Source organism: Schistocerca serialis, chromosome 4 (assembly GCF_023864345.2).
Source record: "Schistocerca serialis cubense isolate TAMUIC-IGC-003099 chromosome 4, iqSchSeri2.2, whole genome shotgun sequence".
NCBI lineage: Eukaryota > Metazoa > Arthropoda > Insecta > Orthoptera > Acrididae > Schistocerca > Schistocerca serialis.
The window spans coordinates 765,883,665-765,905,994 of NC_064641.1; the positions used below are offsets into that span (position 1 = coordinate 765,883,665).

Consider the following 22,330-nt stretch of genomic DNA (forward strand, 5'->3'; position numbering starts at 1 on the left):
CCGTACATTTCTAGACACAAGTTCATAGGATCTTCCCTCCTTTTCCTGTCAGGAATACGTCCCTGCAGTTTGTTGTTTTTATTAATGACGTAACAAGGTTTTTAGGGGTAAAAATTTCATCTTATTTCAGTATCTACTTCTTTTACGCAAAGGACTGAGTACTGCCGAGCTGTAGCACACAAATCAGTGTAGGGAAGTAGATGCAAATGTTGTAACGGGGAAAATGAATTTGAGCTGCATGAGAAATTGCAGGCTGGAATTTAATTCAATGTAAAGCGAAAATACAGCTATCTTTTGATGCAGACCTCCTAATGTAAATACAAGTGAAGAACTCACCAGCCTTTCCCTAGGATGTGCTGCATTACGAAAAGCAACAGAAACAATAGATTTAGTACCGTTGGTTATTTCATTCGTTGACAAATGACAACTTCTCCGCAGTCTGCTTTTGCCGGCGGGCTGTGACAGGTGCTTATTAGCAGTTCTCGTTGGGACAGTGCTTGTGACGCGTCATATGAGTTATAAACATGTACCTAACACCCAGATCTTCGAAACTTCCTCAGTTATCATTTTTCAACAGTTTAGAAAATGGTAAATTTTCTTAAAAATTAATTATCAGTGTGATAAAATAATTGTCCGACTAGCGGTAGTGTGGTATTTCTGTGGTACTGAACTTCGCTGTCAGTGTTGTTTGGGAAATGACAGAGGCTTACGTCAAGCTCTGAAAAACAGAGGAATTGATTTTTATTCAATGATTAAACTCGTTATTCGATGAGAAAAACTGTAATTTTTTTAATAATTAAATATTTCTTTCCATTTTCCATAAACTAAGAAGGTACAATCCACTGTAGTAAACATATTTATGGTTACCGGTTGACTGCATTGATAGTTTTTTAACATTTGTGCTAATAAACTTACTTACCTTCAAATGGAACAATTAACCACCATGTGCAGTGTAAATTATTTTTCCAAAATATATTTATGTCGTAAGCAAACGAAAATAAAAGCGGTCTGTCTTATTTGCAGCAATGACAGAAAGACCTCTAAAGGAAGGGCAGCGTGTCGAGGTAACGGGTAAAGATGTGAAAGGTGTAGTTGCGTACGTCGGAACAACACTTTTTTCTAGTGGAAAGTGGATTGGTGTAATACTGGATGAACCCAAAGGAAAGAACAATGGTACTGTGCAAGGAAGAACGTATTTCCAGGTGACTTACTTTCTGCAGCCTACTCCTTTTTCAAATTTGCACCAAAGTAAGTTCTTTTTATGAATGCTTCCGAAAGTTTGATCTGTGGCCCTCCGTCAGTTGGTATTATTGTATGAATTGTGTTGAATTTTAGTTGTACAGAACGTCGTGCAACAATGAGCTGAAGCTCATTGTGGTATCAGCTGTTACTGTAGGTCCGAGGTCCTCTGTTCTGTGATACAGAAATATGTGTGACAACCTTACTCCACACTTGGGTTTGTGCATAAGGACGTAACGAAGCCAAAGTACAGTAGGGTGACTCAAAAAGACTACTTCACTTAATACAAACTAGCATGATTGATGATGTGACAGATGAAATTTTTTCATGTGCTTGTAGCTCTCGGCCCTCCAAGAAACAACCAGCTTTAACCAGCTAGTTACGAAACATTCCTAAACCTGTTAATAGTTTGAGATGTGTCATTGTGTTGGCTGTCAGTACATACAGAATTACTACAGTGTATTTCACCTTAGATTACTAAAACCTCGTAAAATTTAAGATTACAGTAGGATATAAAACAGGATATTTTGCACTTAATTTGGTATGTAACATACCATTGGAGAACAAACATTGTAATTAACTGATGTGTGACTTAAAAATTAAGATTTCCTTTGAGTAGAATGTAGAATAATAAATCTTATGATGGTTGAGTAACAATGTAACATCCCTCACCCCCCTCTTGAATGTTCTAGGACTAAGTGATCTAACCAGGCAGTGAGGCTAAGCATGAAGAGTAACCCATATTCATAATTATTGCTCATTAAAGTAGAAATTTGTATAAGCAGATAAATATACCCTTTTGAGGTATATGGGGATGGAGGAACAACAAAGGTGTCAAGAGTCTCTTCTAAAGCGAATGCTCCCCAGTAATACACGTCTTTTGCGGTAGTATGGTATTAAAGAAACATCACATACAGTTCGCTGCTTTTCCATGGTTTTTTGTTATTGCGTGTCAACAACTGAAAGACTGTAAAGAAATAAGCCACCGGGAAAGGTGGGGATCCCAGTTTGGTTTTACAGAGAGTACTCTGTCAGTTAGGTAATCTGCAAACTTACCATGTTAACTGCTAAGGGTTTAATGTTAAGTTTTTATCGTAAGGCTGTATTTTTTACCTAATCTGTAACCATTTGTGAGACCTTTGTGGCTATTCAATATCTGTTGTTACTGCTATTTGTATGGGTACCACATGCCCGATCAGTAGTTTTGGGTGGGATGCTTCCCTCTCCCCCCCCTCCATACTGAATCCTACCAGCGAACCCACCTGCTTAACCTATGAACCTATGACTGTGATGATGCGATCATTCCATTTCATATTGCTACAAATTTTTATGCCCATGTGTTTGTCAGAGTAACTGGTTCTGACTGAGTCATTGAAGTTGTAGTCATAGGATACTGCTCATTTGCATTTTATGAAGTGCTCACATGTACATTCTTGAACATTTAAAGTAAGTTGGCAATCTTTGCGTTACTTGAAAATCTTATCAAGATCTAGATGGATATAAGTTATGTACAACTTCCTTCTGAAAGAAAAAAAGTTATTAAATATCCTATATAACAATAAACAATGGATGAAATCTGTAAAGATGAAACTTGTAAAGCTGAAAACTGTGTGTAAACATACAAGTAACATTTAATATTATAGGGATGAGCAATTTTAGACCAAAAGCTCTCCACATGTAGTGCATTTGGGAGTTTCCTTCATGACCAGCTTAATATCACAGGAGTGTGCTCGTAGTTCACTCTGCACAAAATGAATAGTAGTCAACTCTAGTCCATAATCACACAGTACTGGTTTGGCTGATGGTCGCATGTATTCACATTGCGTTTGGTTCTTGCAACTCCAGAACATAGCCTGCCTAAAGATTATCATATGTGTCACAGGGCAAAGAAGGGGGGGGGGGTTTCCCTTGGTCCAGAGTAGTCTTGGAGATGGACTTATTTTATTGTACTCTGCTTTGTTGAGGTGTATTAGTGTGGTTTTCTGTTGTGTACAGGAAACCACTACTTGATTTTAATTGTCAGTAGCTGGGTGGTTGGTATCCAAAATGGGGATGTGCTGTAGGTGTCAGTAATTTAGTTTTTCCTTCCTGGCTGCAACTTTGCATCTGATACAAAGGGGGTGCGACATGGGTTTGGCAGTACAGCTTTTCAGTTGATGTTGGTCTCAGACAATCTGCTATGATGCTGCATGCTTTGTGTGGTATGCCCACTTGTTTGGCATGGCTGGAGTTCCTCCAGTCCGGACGTGTGCTCTGTAGCTAAGTAGCACAAGGTTAAAGCTGTAGTCCTTACTGTTCTGGGTTGTGTACTATGTTGTTTCTAACAGTTGTTTTGTGCTTAGTTCATGCAGTGTTTCCTGTGAGTGGGCGTGGTATGTAATGTGACATCAAAGTGCCTTCTGGGAACAGTGAGTCATTTTTATACATATTGAAAATCAATGGAACCTGTATGCTTCTGTGCAGTAAGCTGCATGCTACTGTGCAGTAAGTCATTGTTATTGTTCTGCACCAACTTCCTTGCCCTTAAAAGCTGACAAAAGATCTTCTGTTTCTGAGGAGATTTCTAATCATTTATGACTTGCCATAATCTTTATTTATTGTGTACACTTTCCATAATAGCAGTTCATGGTTGACTGTGTCATAAGAAGCTGATAAATGTATGAACAAAGCCCCCTGATCTTTCTTTCCTTGAATCCATCCTCAGTGTGTTATCAGTGTTAGTGATTGCAATGTGCAACATTTGCCTGTTCTTAAGCCAGGTTGTTGTGGGGCCAGAAGAGACTCCATTGCTTGTTTGAACCTCCTGAGAATTTTATGAAGATGACATAGTAATAGTTGACCTGTAGCTGCTAGGGGCCATCTGTTCCTTTCCCAGGTAGTAGAATGGCTATGAGAGGGACTGCATTATTTAAGGTAAATGCTAAGTTAGTTCGTTCAGAAAAACCATTCTCCTTCCCATAATTGTTTAATTGAGCTAGTGCTCTCTCTACTTTCTTATGACAGTGATCTTTAGGTCAATAAAATGTGACCTTCCTTTTTACTTCTACACAAACATTCCTCAAGTACATGGTGTACACACTCTGAACATGTTGTGAAATGACACCCTAGAATTTGAAAGGCATCCCTTTGATGCCAGCCTTTTTAAAATGATCATCATATGAGTCAATTTTTTGAAATCTTCTATGTATTGCAAAATGAACCTCAATTTGACAGTGGGCTAATAGAAGACAGGTAGACAACATTTGCAACAAATAGGAGCAGCATTATATGTGTAGCCAGCAACATGGAAAATTCTAGAGGAGGCCATTTGCCTGCGGTGGATGTCAAGTGATTGAGGCTCATACATATTACTTACACATGAGCCTATTTTACCCTGTGTTTAACTTTCCTGAAAGATTATGTGTATGATACTCCCTGAAACACAGAGCATTTTCTAACAGTGCTCTCTCTCTGTAAATGTGATAGCTTTTCATTTGCAGTATACTCTGAGATAGTCTAAAACTAATATTAAATATCTTAATCTTCATTGATCCATTATGGATAAAAAAAAATTAAATATGCCCTCTTGCATGTAACTGTCATTCTAGTTGTTGATTTTCATTCCAAAGTACTGATGCTAAAGATTTTAGTTAATGTATGCTGCAGTTAAAAAAAAAAATATCATTTGTATAAATAGATTACTGAAAAAAGTTTCCTTAAAGACTAACTGCTTCAACTGTTAATTTTAGTGCAAGGACAACCATGGCATGTTTGTGCGGCAGTCACAGCTTACACTTCTGGATGAAAGTGGTGCACCAGTCAAAGATTATGGGAGTACATCAAGTACATCTACTGCAACAACACCAGATGATAATGCAAAGTCACGTCCGAGACTCAGCAGGTAATTAGAGCCACATTGGAAATCAATAACTGCAGTTTGTGAAATGTACAAAAAATATAAAATTATAGTCAGAAAAAATTTATTTTAAATGGGTGGACTTCCTTTTGTAGCTACAACAGTAAAAAATTTTGTTTGAGAGGTAAGAAATTGTTAATATACAGTTTTTTTTGCAGACTTTTACTGCGGAAGAGCTTTTTGTGAAACTGATAAACAGTTGTTTGTCTTGGAACAAAATTACTTTTTAAGTAGATCAGTAACAGAAGATTTATCGGGGTTCATCATGAGTGACAGAACAACTAGCTGACAAATGTCTGATCATAAGAGGCATATAACAGTTGATAGTTTTAGGTTGTTTATGATCTTGCATGTGATTGAAACAGTGCAAATAATTTGTGTGTAGATAAATGGAGATTTTGTGTGTTGTGAATTCAGTGTTACGACCATTATCTCATTCATAACACATTGAAAGAGAAGTTTGTCCAAGTAAGTAGAGTGTGAGGAGTGAGAGTTTACCGTAGTATCTGCTAGTATGTTTGTTAAGTGACACTTGCATGTTTGTAATTATGAAAATGTCACTTGGTGGAGCTGGTAGGTAACATCTAAAAGGGGGGGGGGGGGGTAGCTAAAGACAACCTGTAGTGTTCACAGTATGGCAGTACACATGAATTTGAGAAGAGGCTGACAGCTGTGGTGTGTAGCAGATAGTTATCCATTTTCCAGTACTCTGCATTTGTTTTTAGTATGTATCATTTCCTTGTTATTATGCCATATTCCTGCTAAGTAGCTTGTATATTACATTCTTCTGTGACATTCTTACTTTAGGCATAAATTTTACCATTTACATTCTCATTATGAGTTTTTATTTTAATTCTTTCATTGTATCTCAGACATTAAACATCATTGCCATTGAGCTTAAACCCTTCCCTACACCATTCTTTAACCTGCAATTACTCTTATTTGAAACATCTGTTGTACTAGCTTTACTTCTGGTGAAATCATTTTTCCTTTATTCTGTACCTCTACTCAGAACATAGTGTTTTATGCCACTTTTTTTTGTTAACAACAATAATGCAGCAAGTAGGCAGGAGTAATGCCATAGATATTTTAAATATGAGGAAATATTATACTGCAGGTTTCTCACTCAGAAATCACCTTTGAATTTGGTAATTTGTGAGATGATTGTGTTATGCACTGTCTGAGAGAGAAATGTCAACCAGCACATTGGAAAGTGACAGCAGCATGACCATGACCTATCAAGACATTTACAATTCCACAATACTGGTGCTCACATTTGTCAGTATACCACAATTGTCATATGAATCTGGAATTAGTGGGTTCAGAAAGGCCATACTTCACACTGTGCAGCATCTCAGCTACTAGCACTAGTGTCTAATGTTTCAGAGAACAGACATTTCTCTTGGCCTTGCAGGACCGTACAGCCACATCACATGCCTTTAGTCAGGAATTGAGCTTCTTTGCAAGTATCCACACAGACAGTGTGACATTGCCACTGTGGATTGTCAGCATGATCGCCTTTGTTGGAGCTTCTCGTGATGTGGCAGAAGAGAGAGACAAACAGACTATGTTGCACCCATTGACAACACTCGGCACTCAAGTAGCACTACGTAGTCCTTCCAAATGAATCCCACTTCTGCCTACAGTATCACAATGAACTTATCATTGCATAAAGGCCAGCATCACAATGAACTTATCATTGCATAAAGGCTCCAAGGAAAATAATCTTTGACAGGTTGCATTCGTCATTGTTATGTGCGCCCAGCATCTGAAGTGATGCTGTTGGGTGCCATTGGGTGTGCAACACGATTGCTTCTTTTGGAAAAAGCATATTCCTGCCATCAGCTGCACACTTTTATGTTTATTCTCTACTGGTTTCAATTTTTACAACCAACTTAAAGAAGAAAAGCACTGCACATCAGTGGATCAACCATACGTTTGTCATATATGAATCATACAAATGTAACCTTATTGTGAAAAGTGTGGTTGCTACTTACTATATAGCGGAAATGCTGAATCACAGATAGGCACAACAAAAACACTGTCAGAAAATGAGTTTTCGGCCAACAGGACCTTTGTCGGAGGTAGAACATGCACACACTCTTGCAAACACAACTCACAACATGTGACCACAGTCTCTGGCTGCTGAGGCCACACTGCGAGCAGCTGCACGTGATGAGAGATGTAACCGGGTGGTGGGTGTAATTAGGAGGTTTGGGGCAGGTAGGGGAAGGAATAGCAGGGTAGGGGTAGGGGACAGTAAAAGTGCTGCTTGTGGGAACATAAATGTATGAGGTGGAAAGAGGGTAGGGTAGCTAGGAGCAGTCGGGAGGTTAGACGGAGGCTGGGGTATTTTCAATACAAATGTAAAACACACTAATTGTCATAATAGTCTGTCTTAATAAAGTCCATATAAACATGCTGCACCTTGGCACAATTGCAATAGTGACTGTACCAATCGAAACCAGTCGAGAATGAACAAAATTGTACAGCTGATGGCATGAATATGTTTTTTCCAAGTTACTCAACAGCCGTAGATAATCACATATAAAAAGCTCTACAATCACTTCTGATGTGCCCCCAGGGGACTTGCCAGCCTTTTGCACATTCATGCTTGGCTACCATGAGGCCCCAGCCTTTGCAGTATCTTTTCCCTTTAGTGCTGTATGTCTGTCCTCTTGCTATTCTTTTTCCCCCTCCCTTGGGGAACAAGTCTACAGTGTCTTGGGGAATGTTCGTCACTGTCCATAGCTGACATAAGAACGGTCTCACCACTGTTTTTCATTCCTTTTTTTCTTTCTTCATTCACCTTATCCTATCATCCTCCTGCTTCGGCTGTTGAGGCTCCTCTTTTTTCTACTTCCTCCAGGCCCACGTGTCTTGATGCGTAACAGGTGACTGGGTAATGCGTAATTCCCAGCCTCGGATCGGCAGGTATGGTTAATACGTACCCCCTGGTACAGGCCAGGCCCAGGGAGGAGTGATACCCTAAGCTGCTGCCTTCCCAATTTGTCGATTGGTCCCTCTGTCAGGTGTTCGGCAGTTGTGACCTGAGGTGTGAACAGTCACCTAAGGCAGGTGTGCCCCCTTGTGAAGGCCCCCCCCCCCTCCCCCCCCCCCCCCCCCCCCCCAAGTTGAAAGGAGCGTGCCATCAGAGATGCTGGCAATCATGGCGTATTTCCTCACAATGAGCGAATCATTATCTTTGCAGTCCCCGTCTACCAAACGTAAACGGATTGGAGCTCCCGATCAGAACACCCTCCCAGCTGCACCACACTTCCTTATAGTTTCACTTACTGAAGACGGTCAGTCCTTTGCAAGGGTAAATCCATTTATTATTCAGAAAGGTGTTGATGCAATTGCCGACCCTGTGAAATCCTGCTCTAGTTTATGGAATGTCACTTTGCTTTTTGAGACTACTTCTGATTCTCAAGCACAACAACAGCTTGCTGCTTCGCTTCTCCACGACTATCCAGTTTGTGTCAAGGCCCATAGGACTCTGAATTCTTCCCGTAGTGTTATTTACACTAGGCTGCTTGACTACCAGACAGAGGTCAAAATCCAAACGTACCTCTCTGATCAGGGTGCATTTCCATCGTTCGGGTAAGAAAAGTTATATGCCTCCTTAGTACCCACACACACTCTTTCTCTCACCTTTGATAGAGTGGTGCTTCCGTGCAAGATCAAAGCAGCATATGAAGTTATGACAGTCTGACCACACATTCCGAACCCAATGCGCTTCTACCAGTATCGTCATTTCAACCATGCTCTAACATCTTGTCGACACCCGGCCAAATGTGTAACTTGTGGTAGGGATGCTTATGAGGGCAATTGTCTGCCTCCTCCTCCCTGCTGCATCAACTGCAATGGCGACCATGCCACTTCCTCTTCAGATCGCCCTGTGTATCTCGATGTGCGGGCTGTTTAGGAGATTCGGGTAAAGGAAAAAGTACCTTACCCAGACACTTGCAAGTTACTGGCTAGTGACAAACCCTGCATTCTACCATCTGGCACTTACAGTTCTGTTTGCGACATCTTGCTCCATGAAGGATGTGTCCATGCATACATGTGACTTCAAATTCACCTCTTAGGTTATAACCCAGTCACATGGTAGCCCCTCGTCCATATGTGCAACAAGCCATCAAACTCTCGCTGCATGGGACGAAGTCAGCAGCTACATAACAGGCAGGCTGGAAAGGACAGAAGGAATTCTCTCGTGCAGATTTCATACGTCCCTCGAGCCAAACACTTGAGTCTTCCTCTGCTGACGGGAAAGGCTCAAAGAAGTCTTAACAGAGGCAAACAGTCTTCTCCTTCACCTACTCGAAGATCCTCTTTGATAGTGTCAACACGTGATACCATCATCCGGCCAGCCTGTGTGTCGACGGTGCGCACCACCAACCATTTTTCTGTGTTGGACTCTGCAGGCTGACAGCAAAAGAAAGGCGATGCATCTGTGGACCTCATGGAGCAGGATCCTCGTGCCTCTGTGTCATGTAGAAGTGAGTCTTCGCCACCGAGGTGACACCCCTTCATTCTTTCCTCATCATGACTCTCCTCCAACGGAACGTTCGCAGCCTTTGATGTTGCAAAGAAAATTTATGGCTGCTTTTAGAATTGCATCATTCCCTTGTACTCTGCCTTCAAGAAACAGAATTGCGTCCTCACGACCACTTTGAGCTTTTGCATTTCTTCATGTTCTGTATTGACGACCTCCCCGAGGTCAGCATTCTATCTCAAGAAGGAGTCATGCTGCTCATATGGGAAGATGTTCATAGTCAACTCATCTCCCTGCCTACCTGTCTTCAAGCAGTTGCATTTTGCCTTTTCATTCCTCACTTGACCTTTTATCTTGGTACCGTTTACATTCCTCTGTCATTCAATGTCATCAGGGAGACTTCCTCCAGCTTACTGGACGGTTACCTCACCCATTTCTGCTGCTTGGTGACTTTAATGTGCACAATCCCCTTTGGGGTTCTCCCAGAACCTGTCAGAGAGGTGCCCACTTGGCTGACCTTAACCAACTTAACCTCTTCTGCCTTAACACAGCAGCACCTGCATTCCTTTCAGACTCCTCGCACACCTATTCCCATTTTTACTCATCCTTCTGCATTGCCCAGATTGCCCATTGTCTTGTGTGGTCTGCTCTTTCTGACACCTACTCGAGCAACCATTTCCCGTGTGCTATTCGTTTGCTGACTCCTACCCCACCTGCGTGCACACCCAAATGGCAGCTTACTAAGGCCGACTGGCAGCTTTACTCCTTCTGGTGACCTTCAACAAACAAGATTTCCCCAGTTGTGATGACCAAGTGGACTATTTTACAAAAGTTACCCTCACTGTTGCACAATGTTCCATTCCCAGCACTACCTCTTTACTACACTGTGTCCCAGTCCCTTGATGGACTGAGGTATGCCGTGATGCAAATTGGGTGCGGAGATGTGCTCTCTGTGTTTCTAACCGTCATCTACAATGGCAAACTTCATTTATTGTTGTAGTAACACGATTCACGATGTCCGTCGCACTTCACATTTTGTAGACCGGGAACTGTCTGCTAGGCATGCCCGATGTAAACTGACTGGGCATGGTCCGTACTGTCTAAGTTGTTGTTGTTCCACCGGCAGAGGGTGCGGCCGAATTCTCGCGTGCCCTCTGGTGGACAGACCTTTACTTGTGGCAACTACTGTCCGTGATGCTCGTTGCCGATGTGCACCTCCCCCGATCTTTCTGGTGGCTACTGCACTCTTCCTCCTTTGGGGGATGAAGCCATTGTGATCCACTGCGTCGGAAGGTGGAGCGTCGTGCAGTAGCGATGACCTCCATGTCCATTGGAATGCTGGAGTCGGGGGGGATCTGCCAACCCTTGAGCCGCAACCTTCGAATACGGTTGGAAGTGACCCATACGAAGAGGCTCCCGTCGTCCCACCACCGGAGCCCGGGACAGAACGGGCGACAAGCTGTTGAACTCCCGATCCTGTTCCACCTCGGGAGGGGCAAGACCCAGTGGCGGGGACGACGGGGAAGGCACAACCACAGGTGAACCGGCCTCCTGAGAAACTGGGTCTGCGAGGGGGGCCGGATCTCGCCGGGGCATCTCGAATGATGGCGATGCCGGTGCGAGAGCTATCGGACGCCGCCAAGGATGAGAACCATCACAGTGTGGCGGAGGCATAGGTGGGAGGGGCGGTGGCGTCCCCTGAGAAAACAACACGGGTGCCGGCAATGGGGAAGCCGGCGCCCGAGGGGTTGGAGGGTGGGCGCCCAAATGTGGACGTAGCTGATTTCGGTGACAACATACCTCCCGGTCCCCCGCCTGCAAGGTATAGAGCCGGCGGCCATGGCAGCGCAGGACCACCGCCGGTATCCAATGTGGATTGCAACCAAACCCATGTGCCCAGACCGACATACCTGGTGGAAAGCCGGGTACCCCGTTTTGTGAAGACTGATGAGGACCAGACCGGAGGAGGTGCAGCAGAGTCCGTTGGCACCCGTGGAGGAGCTCTGTGGGGCTGCGTTCTCCCATCTGTGTGGTCCGGTATGCCATCAGGAAAAACGTCAACACCTCCTCCGCAGGAAATTCGTGCACATAGTTTTTCATCTGCGTCTTAAACGTGCGCACCATGCGCTCGGCTTCCCCATTCGATTGTGGATGAAAGAGGGGAGAGCAAACATGCTGAATAACAAAGTGCCTACAAAAATCCTGGAAGGTCTGCGTATTAAACTGAGGTCCATTGTCCGATACCAGGGTGACTGGCAGACCTTCCACAGAAAGGATTTTCGTGAGTGCCTGGATTGCAACTTCTGAAGTGGTTGGGGAGCAGCAAACCACATATGGGAATCGGGAATAAGCATCAATGACATTGAACCAAAAGCCATTGAGAAACGGGCTCGCAAAATCTATGTGAACACTTTCCCATGCCTGGGTTGCAGGCGGCCATGAAGAGACCGCTGACCTGGGAGACGCCTGTTTACCCGCAAACTGGAAACAGGCGGCCACCAAGTGCTCAATTTATCTGTCAATACTGGACCAATACACATGTCTGCGAGCCAAGATTTTAGTACAGGAAACACCCCAGTGCCCCTCATGTAATAACGTGAGGACCTCCCTTCACAAGCTGGCAGGAACAACCACGGGAGGAGCTGCATCATCAGTAGCCAGAAGGAGAACTCCTTCCAAGACCGAGAGGCGGTCTCGTAGAATAAAATAATTACGAAGAGTGTCCGAGGCCCGTCCTGGAGGTCGGGACGACCACCCCTGCTGAGTGAAGCGAACTGCTTGCCGGAGAACTGTGTCAGCTGCCGTTTCCCTGGCGACTCTAGAACTAATGATTGGGAAGCCATCAACCACTTGGCGGGACACCATATCCAAATGAAAACACACAATCTCCTCCCGATCGAACTTAGGATCTGGGCCCACCGGAAGACGGGAAAGAGCGTTGGCGTTGGCATGCTGTCCGGTAGGGTGAAAAGGAATGTCATAACGGTACTTAGAGAGGAACAAGGCCCAGCGCTGCAGTCTGTGGGCCGCCCTATCGGGAATCTGAGAGGCAGGGTCAAATAATGATATTAATGGCTTATGGTCAGTGATTAACTGAAACTTTGTGCCATACAAGAAAGGGTGAAACTTGGTAACAGTGTAGACAATGGCCAAAGCCTCTTTTTCCACCTGTGAGTAATGGGCCTGCGTGGGACTACGAGTTTTTGACGCAAACGCCTGCGGCTGCTCGGAGCCATCCGCTTTGCGATGGGCCAGGACCGCACCCACCCCATACTGCGAAGCATCTATAGCCAGGACCAACGGCTTATTGGGGTCAAAAGTAGCCAAACAAGGCGCTGACGTGAGGAGCCCCTTCATCGAGGTGAACGCGCGCTCGTGTGCCAGCGACCAATCAAAAGGAACACCCTTGCGCAGAAGGCAGTACAGGGGGCAGGCTATGGTGGAAGCCCTGGGAATGAACCGGTGGTAATAGGCAATCTTGCCTAAAAAAGCTTGTAACTCCTTCAGCGAAGCGGGCCGCGGAAGGTAGACGATACCTTGGACCAAACTTCCTAGCGGCTGGACGCCGTGCTGAGAGATGGTGTAGCCCACATACTTGATGGACGGTTGGAAGAAGTTCGACTTAAGCAGCTTGCAATGCAGGCCCACGGACCTGAATTTGAGAAAGAGGATTCGAAGCTTGTGCAAGTGTTCCTTCGTGCTACGGCCTGTGACAATTATGTCATCCAGGTAATTAATACAGTGAGGGATTGTTGATGTGACGTGCTCAAGATAACGCTGAAATATCGCCGGGCACTGGATATTCTGAAGGCCAACCGCTGGTATTGGTAAAGGCCAAATGGGGTTTTGACGACCGCCAGCCGTTTGGAGTCCTCGTCAAGTGGTATCTGATGATAAGCCTCTGAAAGATCGATTTTCGAAAAATATTGGCCTCACGCCACGGTGGAGAACAATTCATCAGAACGAGGCAAGGGATAGGTGTCTACCACCAATTGGGAATTAATGGTGGCCTTGAAATCGCCACAAAGAGGTAATTTTCCCGAGGGTTTCCTGACAATAACGAGGGGCGAAGCCCACTCATTAGAAGAAATGGGAAGAACGACCTTGAGGGCTGTCAGCCAGTCTAGCTCTGCTTTTACCTGAGGGTGGAGAGCCAAGGGGATCTGCCTCACGAGTAGAAAATGCGGGCGAGCCGATGCCTTCAACGTTAAGTGAGCTTCAAAGTCGAAAACACGCCCCAGGCCCTCCTCAAAGACATCCTGAAAGTCGGAGGTCAAAGATTCCAAGCCAAGGAGGATTAATGCAGATGATAAGTTAAATGTTTGGTGCAAAATGTTTGGTGTGTTAACTAAATATATTGTTGTACAAGGAGATATTACTTTGTATTACCATTCTTAATAAAGAGAACCATCCTTATCTATCCTGTGAGATTTTTTTTTTTTTTAAATTAAAAATACTAATTCAGCTACTGAAGCATCTTTCTCTTCTGTGGGTTGCAGGGGTTATGACCCCTGGGGAGGTGGGTGGGTTATTTTCATTCCTGTGTGCGTTCACCGTATGCCGCTGTATAAGGCGGGTGACCTTGAGTGGGACTTAGCCGCTGGACGAGGCTCGGGTGCAACACGGGCCCTAGTATTACTAGGCCCGTGTTGCTCGAAAATTCACTTCCGGTTGCGCAATACGCGCCGCCATTGCGCTTGCGCGCGGGCTTACTTCCTGCTACGCCCATGTTGCTTGATAACAGAGTGCGCAGGCAGCTGCAGGCTCATTCGACTCGAGGCAGCCGCACGATACACACAGCCATGCCGTACAGGAGGAGAATGTATAGAAGAAGGAGCAGATTGCCAGTGTACAAGACAGTGGACACCTTTTCAATTACACCAAATGAGACTGGTCAACATCTTCGGAGACCAACTGTACGGTGTCTGCGATAGAAAAACCGAAAGCTTGAAAGGCATCCAATCCAAAAAGGTTAACGGAGCTCACATCACTAACAACAATAAAGGTAAGAGGCCGAGTGACTGATTTGTAAGTAACGTCAGTAGTGAGTTGACCCAGTAGTGGAATGAACTGTTTACCATAACCGCGTGGACGCCGGTAAATGGGTGCCAACAGGGGTGACCCAAGGTCGGAGTAAGTTTGTGCATTCAACAAGGAAACTGCTGTGACCGTATCTACTTGCAGTTGTAATCGGCGCGATCGAACTGACACCTCGATAAAGAGTTTTTGTGCCGATGCGGCAGGAGCCTGGCCCGATGAAACTTCCTGAATGTCAACATCCATGTCCTCTGTACCTGCTTCCTTCGATTCTTTTGAGGCTGAGCGGCAAACTTTAGCAATGTGTCCTTTTTTATTACATTTGCGACAAACGGCCCAACGCTGGGGGCACTCTGACCGATCATGATGTATATAGCACGATGCACAGGATGGTAACAGGGGCCGGTGGCCGGAACTCTGTTTACGCACTGTGCGGGAGCGACTGTAACGGCCGGATTGAACCGCTCGCACATTGTCTACCCCAGATGCAGTGGACACGGCCGCGCCGCCCTGAACTGCCATGACGTCGCACCATACTTCCAACTGTTGACCTGTGGCGTGAGAAACTTCATACGATTGAACAATGGACAGGACTTCCTCAAGGGAAGGGTCTTCTAACTGCCGGGCCGGTTGCCGGACCTCCTTATCAGGGGCCGAACGAACAATGACATCGCGCACCATAATGTGGGCAACATGCACGCGGCGGCGATAATGTGAAGACAGCAATGAACACAATGTGTCAAAAGACAAGGACGAGGGTTCCTGCAACGGCGCTAGCTGCCGCAAAACTTGACATGGCGAGGGAGATATCCAAGACAAGAAAAGAGCATGACATACCTCTGCTTCGGCAACATGAGATGCCTGGAAATGCTGCCGAAGGCGATGTTCATATGCGTCCCAATCCTCCGCTGTCTCGTCATACGGGGGAAAGGGAGGAGGGAACGGCGCTGGAGCAGACCGCGTGGAGAACAACATCGGAAGCGCTTGTTTCATGGTTGCCATGAGCTCCTTCTGCTGCTCAACCAAAACCTGCACTAAATCCTCCATGCCGTGGATAAGCTGCAAAACCGGAACGACGACGCAACACCTGAAAGAACGACCCTACTCATCACCAGTTGTGTAGTAACACGATTGACGATGTCCGTCGCACTTCAAATTTTGTAGACCGTGAACTGTCTACTAGGCATGCCCAATGTAAACTGACTGGGCACAGCCCGTGCTGTCTAAGTTGTTGTTCTGCCGGCAGAGGGCACGGCCGAATTCTCGCGTGCCCTCTGGTGGATAGGACTCCACTTGCGGCAACTACTGTCCATGACACGCCGTGCTAATGTGCGCCTCCTGCGATCTTTCTGGTGGCTACTGCAATTATAAACAAATGCGTGCTCTGAATCGTTGTGTTCTTCGGGATAGCAAAAAAGCTAGCTGGATTTCATTCATTAGTTCTTTTAACAGTTCCACTCCTTCTTCCGTCATGTGGGCCAATCTCTTATAGCCCTCTGGATCAAGATCCATTCCCCATTTTCTAGCCTGACAGTAGCAGACGATGTTGTCATGGACGCTAATGCTATCTCAAACACCTTGGGCCACCATTTTTCGCAAATTTCGAGCTCCTCCCACTATCACCCTGTCTTCCTCCACCGAAAATGAGTGGAGGAGACTCAGACGATATCCTTCTCTTAGAATCCTGAGTGTTACAATGCCACCTTTACTATAAGGGAGCTAGACCATGCTTACACTTTATCCTAATCCTCTGCCCCAGGGCCAGAAGCTGTTCATGTTCAGAAGTTGCAGCACCTTTCTCTTGCAGGCAAGCACTTTCTGCTTAATATATACAACTGCATCTGGGCAGACGGTATGTTTCCCAGACGCTGGTGTGAAGCTATTGTCATACACATACCTAAGCCCAATAAGGACATTAATATGTACAACTGCATCTGGGCAGACGGTATGTTTCCCAGACGCTGGTGTGAAGCTACTGTCATACCCATACCTAAGCCCGATAAGGACAAACACCTTCCTTCTAGCTATCGCCCCATCTCTCACGAGCTGGTTTGCAGGGTGATGGCACGTATGATTCATGCCTGGCTGGTATGGTGGCTTGAGTCTCTCAATTTACTAACCACTGCACGCTGTGGACTTCGAGTATGCCATTCTGCAGTTGACCATCTCGTCACTTTGTCCATCCATGTCATGACTGGTTTTCTGCAGAAATCCCAGACTGTAGCCATGTTTGTTGGATTAGAGAAAGCTTATGATACCTGCTAGAGGACTGGTATCCTCTGTGATCTCTACACATGGGGCTTCCGTGGTCACCTGCTGTGTTTCATTAAGGAATTTTTAAAAGACAGAGTTATTGAGGTACATGTGGGTTCTTCCTTGTTGGAGACCTTTATCCAGGAAAACGGTATACCTCATGCTTCCATCCTGAGCATTGTCCTCTTTGATGTTGCCATTAACCCTATAATGGCCTGTCTCCCGTCGGTAATATCAGTCTCCCTTTTTGTTGACGATTTTGCCATCTATTGCAATTCTCTACGGACCTGTCTTACTGAGCGGTGTCTTCAGCGATGTTTCAATCGTCTTTACTCATGGAGCATTGACAATGACTTTCATTTTTCCGCTGACAAAACAGTTTGTATGAATTTTTGGTGGTGCAGTTGGTTTCTCCTACCACCTTTCCGTCTTGGGCCTGTTGCTCATCCATTCGATGAAACTAAGAAACTCCTGGGGCTCCTGCTCAATAGGAAACTATCTTGGTCCTCCCACATGTCTTACCTGGCAGCCCGCTGTATGTGGTCCCTCAATGTCCACAATGCTACTTCATGGGGTGCCAATCGAACCACCCTCCTCTGCTTGTACTGGTCCCTTGTCTGTTTGGAAGTAGAGTGGGTGCTTTGTTTATGCATCTGCATGTCCATCCCTCTTATGCCGTCTCAATACTACCCACCGTCCTGGCATCCATTTGGCCACTGGCGCCTTGTAAACTAGCCCGGTTGAGTGTCTGTATGCAGAAGGTGCTAACTATCACTGTCCTACCGCCGTGACTTTTTCCTCAGCAGTTATGCATACCATTTGTCTATCATGCGTGGCCATCCATCCTATGCCTTCTTCTTTGATGACTCTTTTAATCATCAGTATGGTGTGCATCCCTCTTCTCTGTTACCTCCCGGAGTCTACTTTTGGCCCTTGTTCTAGCGGCTTAACTGCACCCTTCATCACCTTGGCTTCATGTGGTGCCCCATGTTCACATTGTCCTTCATACTCTGTCTAAGGACTCTATTCTGGCCTCGCTCTATCACTTTCAGTTTCATGACCTTCACATGAACTTCGCAATAGTACTTTTGTGTATACTGATGCCTCTTGGAGCCACCATGGTATCGGGAGTGCCTTGCCATTGACGCCGGTGTTTTCAATATTGCCTTCTGGCACACTGCTCAGTATTTAGAGCACAGCTCTTCGCTCTGTATCAGGCCACTATGTACATCCGATGATACGGGCTTTTCAGTTGCGTCATGTGCTCAGACTCTTTCAGTGCCCTTCAAAATCTGTCTATGCTGTACACTATCCATCCCATAGTGCAACGGGTCCAGGAGGACTGTCACTTGGTGACTCTTGACGGAGCCACTGACATGTTTATGTGGGTTCATGGTCATGTCGGTCTGACAGGAAATGCAGCTGCTGATGCTACTGCCAAGGCTGCATTCCTCGTACCTCAACCCAGCAGTTCTTATATCCCCCCTGACGATCTCTGTCTGGAGATGGTGTCACTTTGTCATTGCCGCTGGTCCTGCCTCCACAGGAATAAGCTCTGGGTTATTAAGCCTCTCCCAGTGACTTGGACGACCTCCTCTTGGGCTTTCTGCCATGAGGTGGTCATTTTAACTGAGTTGCATGTTGGGCAATGCCTTTTCAGCCATTGTCATTTAAGTAGTGCTCCCCTACCACTTTGTGCAAATTGTGCCCAACTTTTAAATGTCCACCAGTTTCTGATCGAAGCCCTTTTTGTAACCGTTTGTCTTCATTCAGGTTTGCTGTCTGTGTTATTGGCCATTTTAAAGAATGACACATGGGCTGTCAACTGTGTGTTTTTTATATATATATATATATATATATATATATATATATATATATATATATATATGCCTCATAGTAGTATGGCAAAGTCCATGTAATTTTTAGTTGTGGACCTTCATTTCTCTACTTTGTATTTTATAGACCTTTCTCCACATCCCTGTTTTTTGTTGTCTTATCTTCCATTGATTGGGATTGACGTGGTGCTGTTTTTAACTCCGCTGTTTGTCTTCATGTTCTACAGTTTTGATATGGGCGTGCATGATTGCAGTTGTTTTTGCACCCTAAAACAAAATAAATAAACAAACAAACAACTTATGATGTACACGTGTGGTAATATAGACAGCGTCTGTTATACAGGGAGGTTCAGAGAAGTATCCATACTTTCAAGATGACGTTGTAGAAGGGAGGTGTTTGAAGTGTGGGAATGTGCTCTAATGGTTCAATAGCATTGAAAGTTTCCATTTGTGCTATCAAAATGTACTTTTTCCAAAACTGGTCTATTGTTCTACTACAGTTTGCGATGCATATTCATTATCAAACACTGTTCCTAACTGCAGTGTTGGGGACTGGAATAGACCTGCAGCCCTTCCTTGCTTGTTGCGACTAACAGGAGTCTTTTTTATTGGATCAAATTTTTTACTTTGGTCTTGATTGTTCTTTGGACTTCTGGACATTTTTGCTCTTTTCCCTTATTTTTTAACATTTTTTTCCCTCACATTTTTTAGCTTTTTATTCTGGTTCCATTTTTGGGTTTGTCCTCCATTTCCTAAATTTTACTGAAATGTGGGCTATTTGGGGAAGGATGCCTTATTGTGGTGCATTACATCTCCATTGTGCCCTGTTACCTTTTGCATGTACCAACCAAGTGATTCTACCTTTGCACACGAAATCCAATGCAGTAACCAGTGCATCTTGGTGGGGTTATGTACCCTCTCGGTGGCTCCCCCTGACAACACAGGGATTGCACTACCGATGCCCGAGATGTGACCTCCCTTTGTCAGCCAAGGAGTAGGTGCCTGTCCACTTCAGGGTACCAGGACTCTGGGCAATGGCTACCGTACCAGGTGGCCTTTGAATGGTGGGGTGGCACCCATGGGGAGGGCCTCCAATCAAAGCGAGTGGCAGATGATCTGCAATAAAACAGATCAAACTTCATGGTTGCCATGCCAACATGGCCGTCTCATCAGTTGGGAACAGTGATTTTAATGCAGAACTTTACAATCCTATGGCATTTCCGTCATTGACCTTGCCTTAAGACTAGAGCCGGACAAGGAGAAATGGAAGTGGACAGTTTGCCGATTCTTGGTGTGTTCCCGCACTGACAGCGGCTCTTTCACCTTAACAAAGCCAAATGTTTCTTTGCTGAGAATATTGAAATTCAGTTTGGGGAGGTTGTGGCAATAGAGGAGATGCAAAGTGTATCTTTGCTCATCAAAACTTTGCACATCAACCAATCATGGGCACTTCAGTCTTGCATAGATACACCAGTTACCATTTCTCCTCATAATAAGCTCAGTAGAATTGAAGGTGTTATCTTCCTTTGGGACCTAATGATACAAACTGATGAAGTGCTGCGTGGCGTGGAGTCCATTTTGTTTGCCGCATCCAGAAGGGACCTAAGGATAATAGAACAGACACTGGAGTTTTTATCCTAGTCTTCGATGGCAACATTTTACCTGAGAAGGTTAAGGTCATGGTTTATAGCTGTGATGTCACGCTTTACTTACCTCCTCCAATGAGATGTTTAAAGTGCCAAAGGTTCTGACACATGTACTCCCACTGTTCTAATGAGGCTGTCTGTTGGGCACATGGATAGGTCCCATGAGGACAGTCCTTGTGATGAATCCCCTGAATGTGTCAGCTGACCAGGACTGCACCCTTCTCATTCACCACAATGCACAGTATTCGATAGGAAGCAGAAAATTCAATAGTATAAAATGCTTGACTGCCCTGTCTTACCAAAATGCGAGGAAAGGTCGAAAGATTTCATCCGAATAATATGGTCTCCAGTTTTGTGTCATCACAGTCCACACTTCACATGATACAGGGTCTCGCGTGACACTTCCTATCCTTGGTTGCAACCCAGGGCCTGCCCCACAGTTGGAGGAGGAAACATCAGCTCCCTCATCCTGCACACCTATAGCACCAGTTGTTCCCACACCATCTCTGCAGCCAGAGATGCCTAGTCATCCTCTGGTGTCAGGAATTGAGGACACTTGTCAAGGTGCCCCCTCTCAAGACAAGGACCAGCAGCCACAGGCTGCGGGCTGAAGAAAAGTTCAGTCCTCTTCTCTTCCAGAAAATTCACTGCAGAAATCTTCACAGAAATTGAAGTCTCGGAAGGGTAAGAAGGATAAGCAGAACGATAAGCTACTTTAAGGCTTCAAATGTTCTGCTCCCCGACCCTGCAGTGGTCGAGCCTATGCACAAGGGATCACGCAATCAGGTGTACCATGACCTGGTAGCGAAGTAATCACATCCATCTTTCCCATTTGCCACTTTCTCAGACCTGATTCCAATGCACCTCCAAAGAATCTATAATGGCTACTATCACCATACGACCAAACTCAGTCATTTAATTTCTACTTACTCGGTAATTGGCATAGTGCTTCAGGAAACACTGTTTATGGTGAACTCCTCCCTGCTCTGAAAAACTACCAACCCCACTACACCAGTTGCATTAGCGTCGAAAAAGCGTCCTGTGGAGTCTGTACTCTAACACGCTCCATATTTTCAGTGAGTAGGTGCTCCTTACCATTGCACTAAAGGCCGTGGCTGTTAGTGTCTACCTGTCAGTTCGAATGACAATATGTAATGTTTGTTTAGCCCTATATGGAACGTTCTGTGATCATGAGCTGTTTGAGTTAGTGGCAGCTCCCTGCCCCCTTTCTCTTATTGGGGAACTTTAATGCCCATAATCCTCTATGGGGTGGTGACACTATGTCTCGCAGAGGCTGAGTACTAGAATATCTCCTTTCAGAATTGGACCTCTGCCTACTCAACACCGGAGCTGCAACCTATTTTCACTGGGGTCCATGGAACATTTTCAGCTATTGATCTCACAGTTTGCATCCCGAGTATCTTACCCTGATTCAGTTGTGTGTCCATGACAATCTTTGTGACAGCGACCATTTCCCTATTGTTCTATGCCTATCCATTCGCAGACATCTAGAACATGCTTCACCTTGGTCGCTTCGGAAAGCTGATTGGCAGGCTTTCTCCTCTGCAGCCACTATTGCATCGTAATGTGACATATCAACAAATTGGTACAGGATTCTATTGATGCTATTACTCATGCTACAGCAGCAATGATACCCTACTCCTCTGGCTCATCCCGACGACTGCCGGTGCCGTGATGGTCTGAAGATGTAGCCACATCTATCGGGGAATGCCGCAGGGCACTTTGATGGCACAAGCATCATCCCTCTATGGATAAGTTAATGGCTTTCAAGGTACTCCATGCGAAAGCACAGTTTTTAATAAAGAAATAGAAGCAAGAGTGTTGGGAGCAATGTGTCTCAACCACATGGACCCACACCCCCTGTCCCAAGTATGGACTAAACTCTGCTGCATTTGCATCCATCCAA

The 22,330-nt window shown here is 45.1% G+C and overlaps 1 protein-coding gene across 4 annotated transcripts in view; it reads left to right on the forward strand.

The window, feature by feature from the left end:
• The first annotated feature begins 492 nt into the window (after positions 1-492).
• LOC126473313 (dynactin subunit 1) overlaps positions 493-22,330 on the forward strand; it is a 158,826-nt gene continuing 136,988 nt past the window's right edge. For 3 of the 4 annotated variants that reach the window (XM_050100291.1, XM_050100294.1, XM_050100293.1), the window contains exons 1-3: positions 493-588; positions 1,024-1,202; positions 4,968-5,119. In XM_050100291.1, coding sequence (XP_049956248.1) covers positions 525-588; positions 1,024-1,202; positions 4,968-5,119 — 395 coding nt within the window. In that variant the 5' untranslated portion in view covers positions 493-524. Of the gene's footprint in view, positions 589-692; positions 833-1,023; positions 1,203-4,967; positions 5,120-22,330 lie in introns of those variants that run through there. The other variant, XM_050100292.1, reaches the window with a different exon arrangement.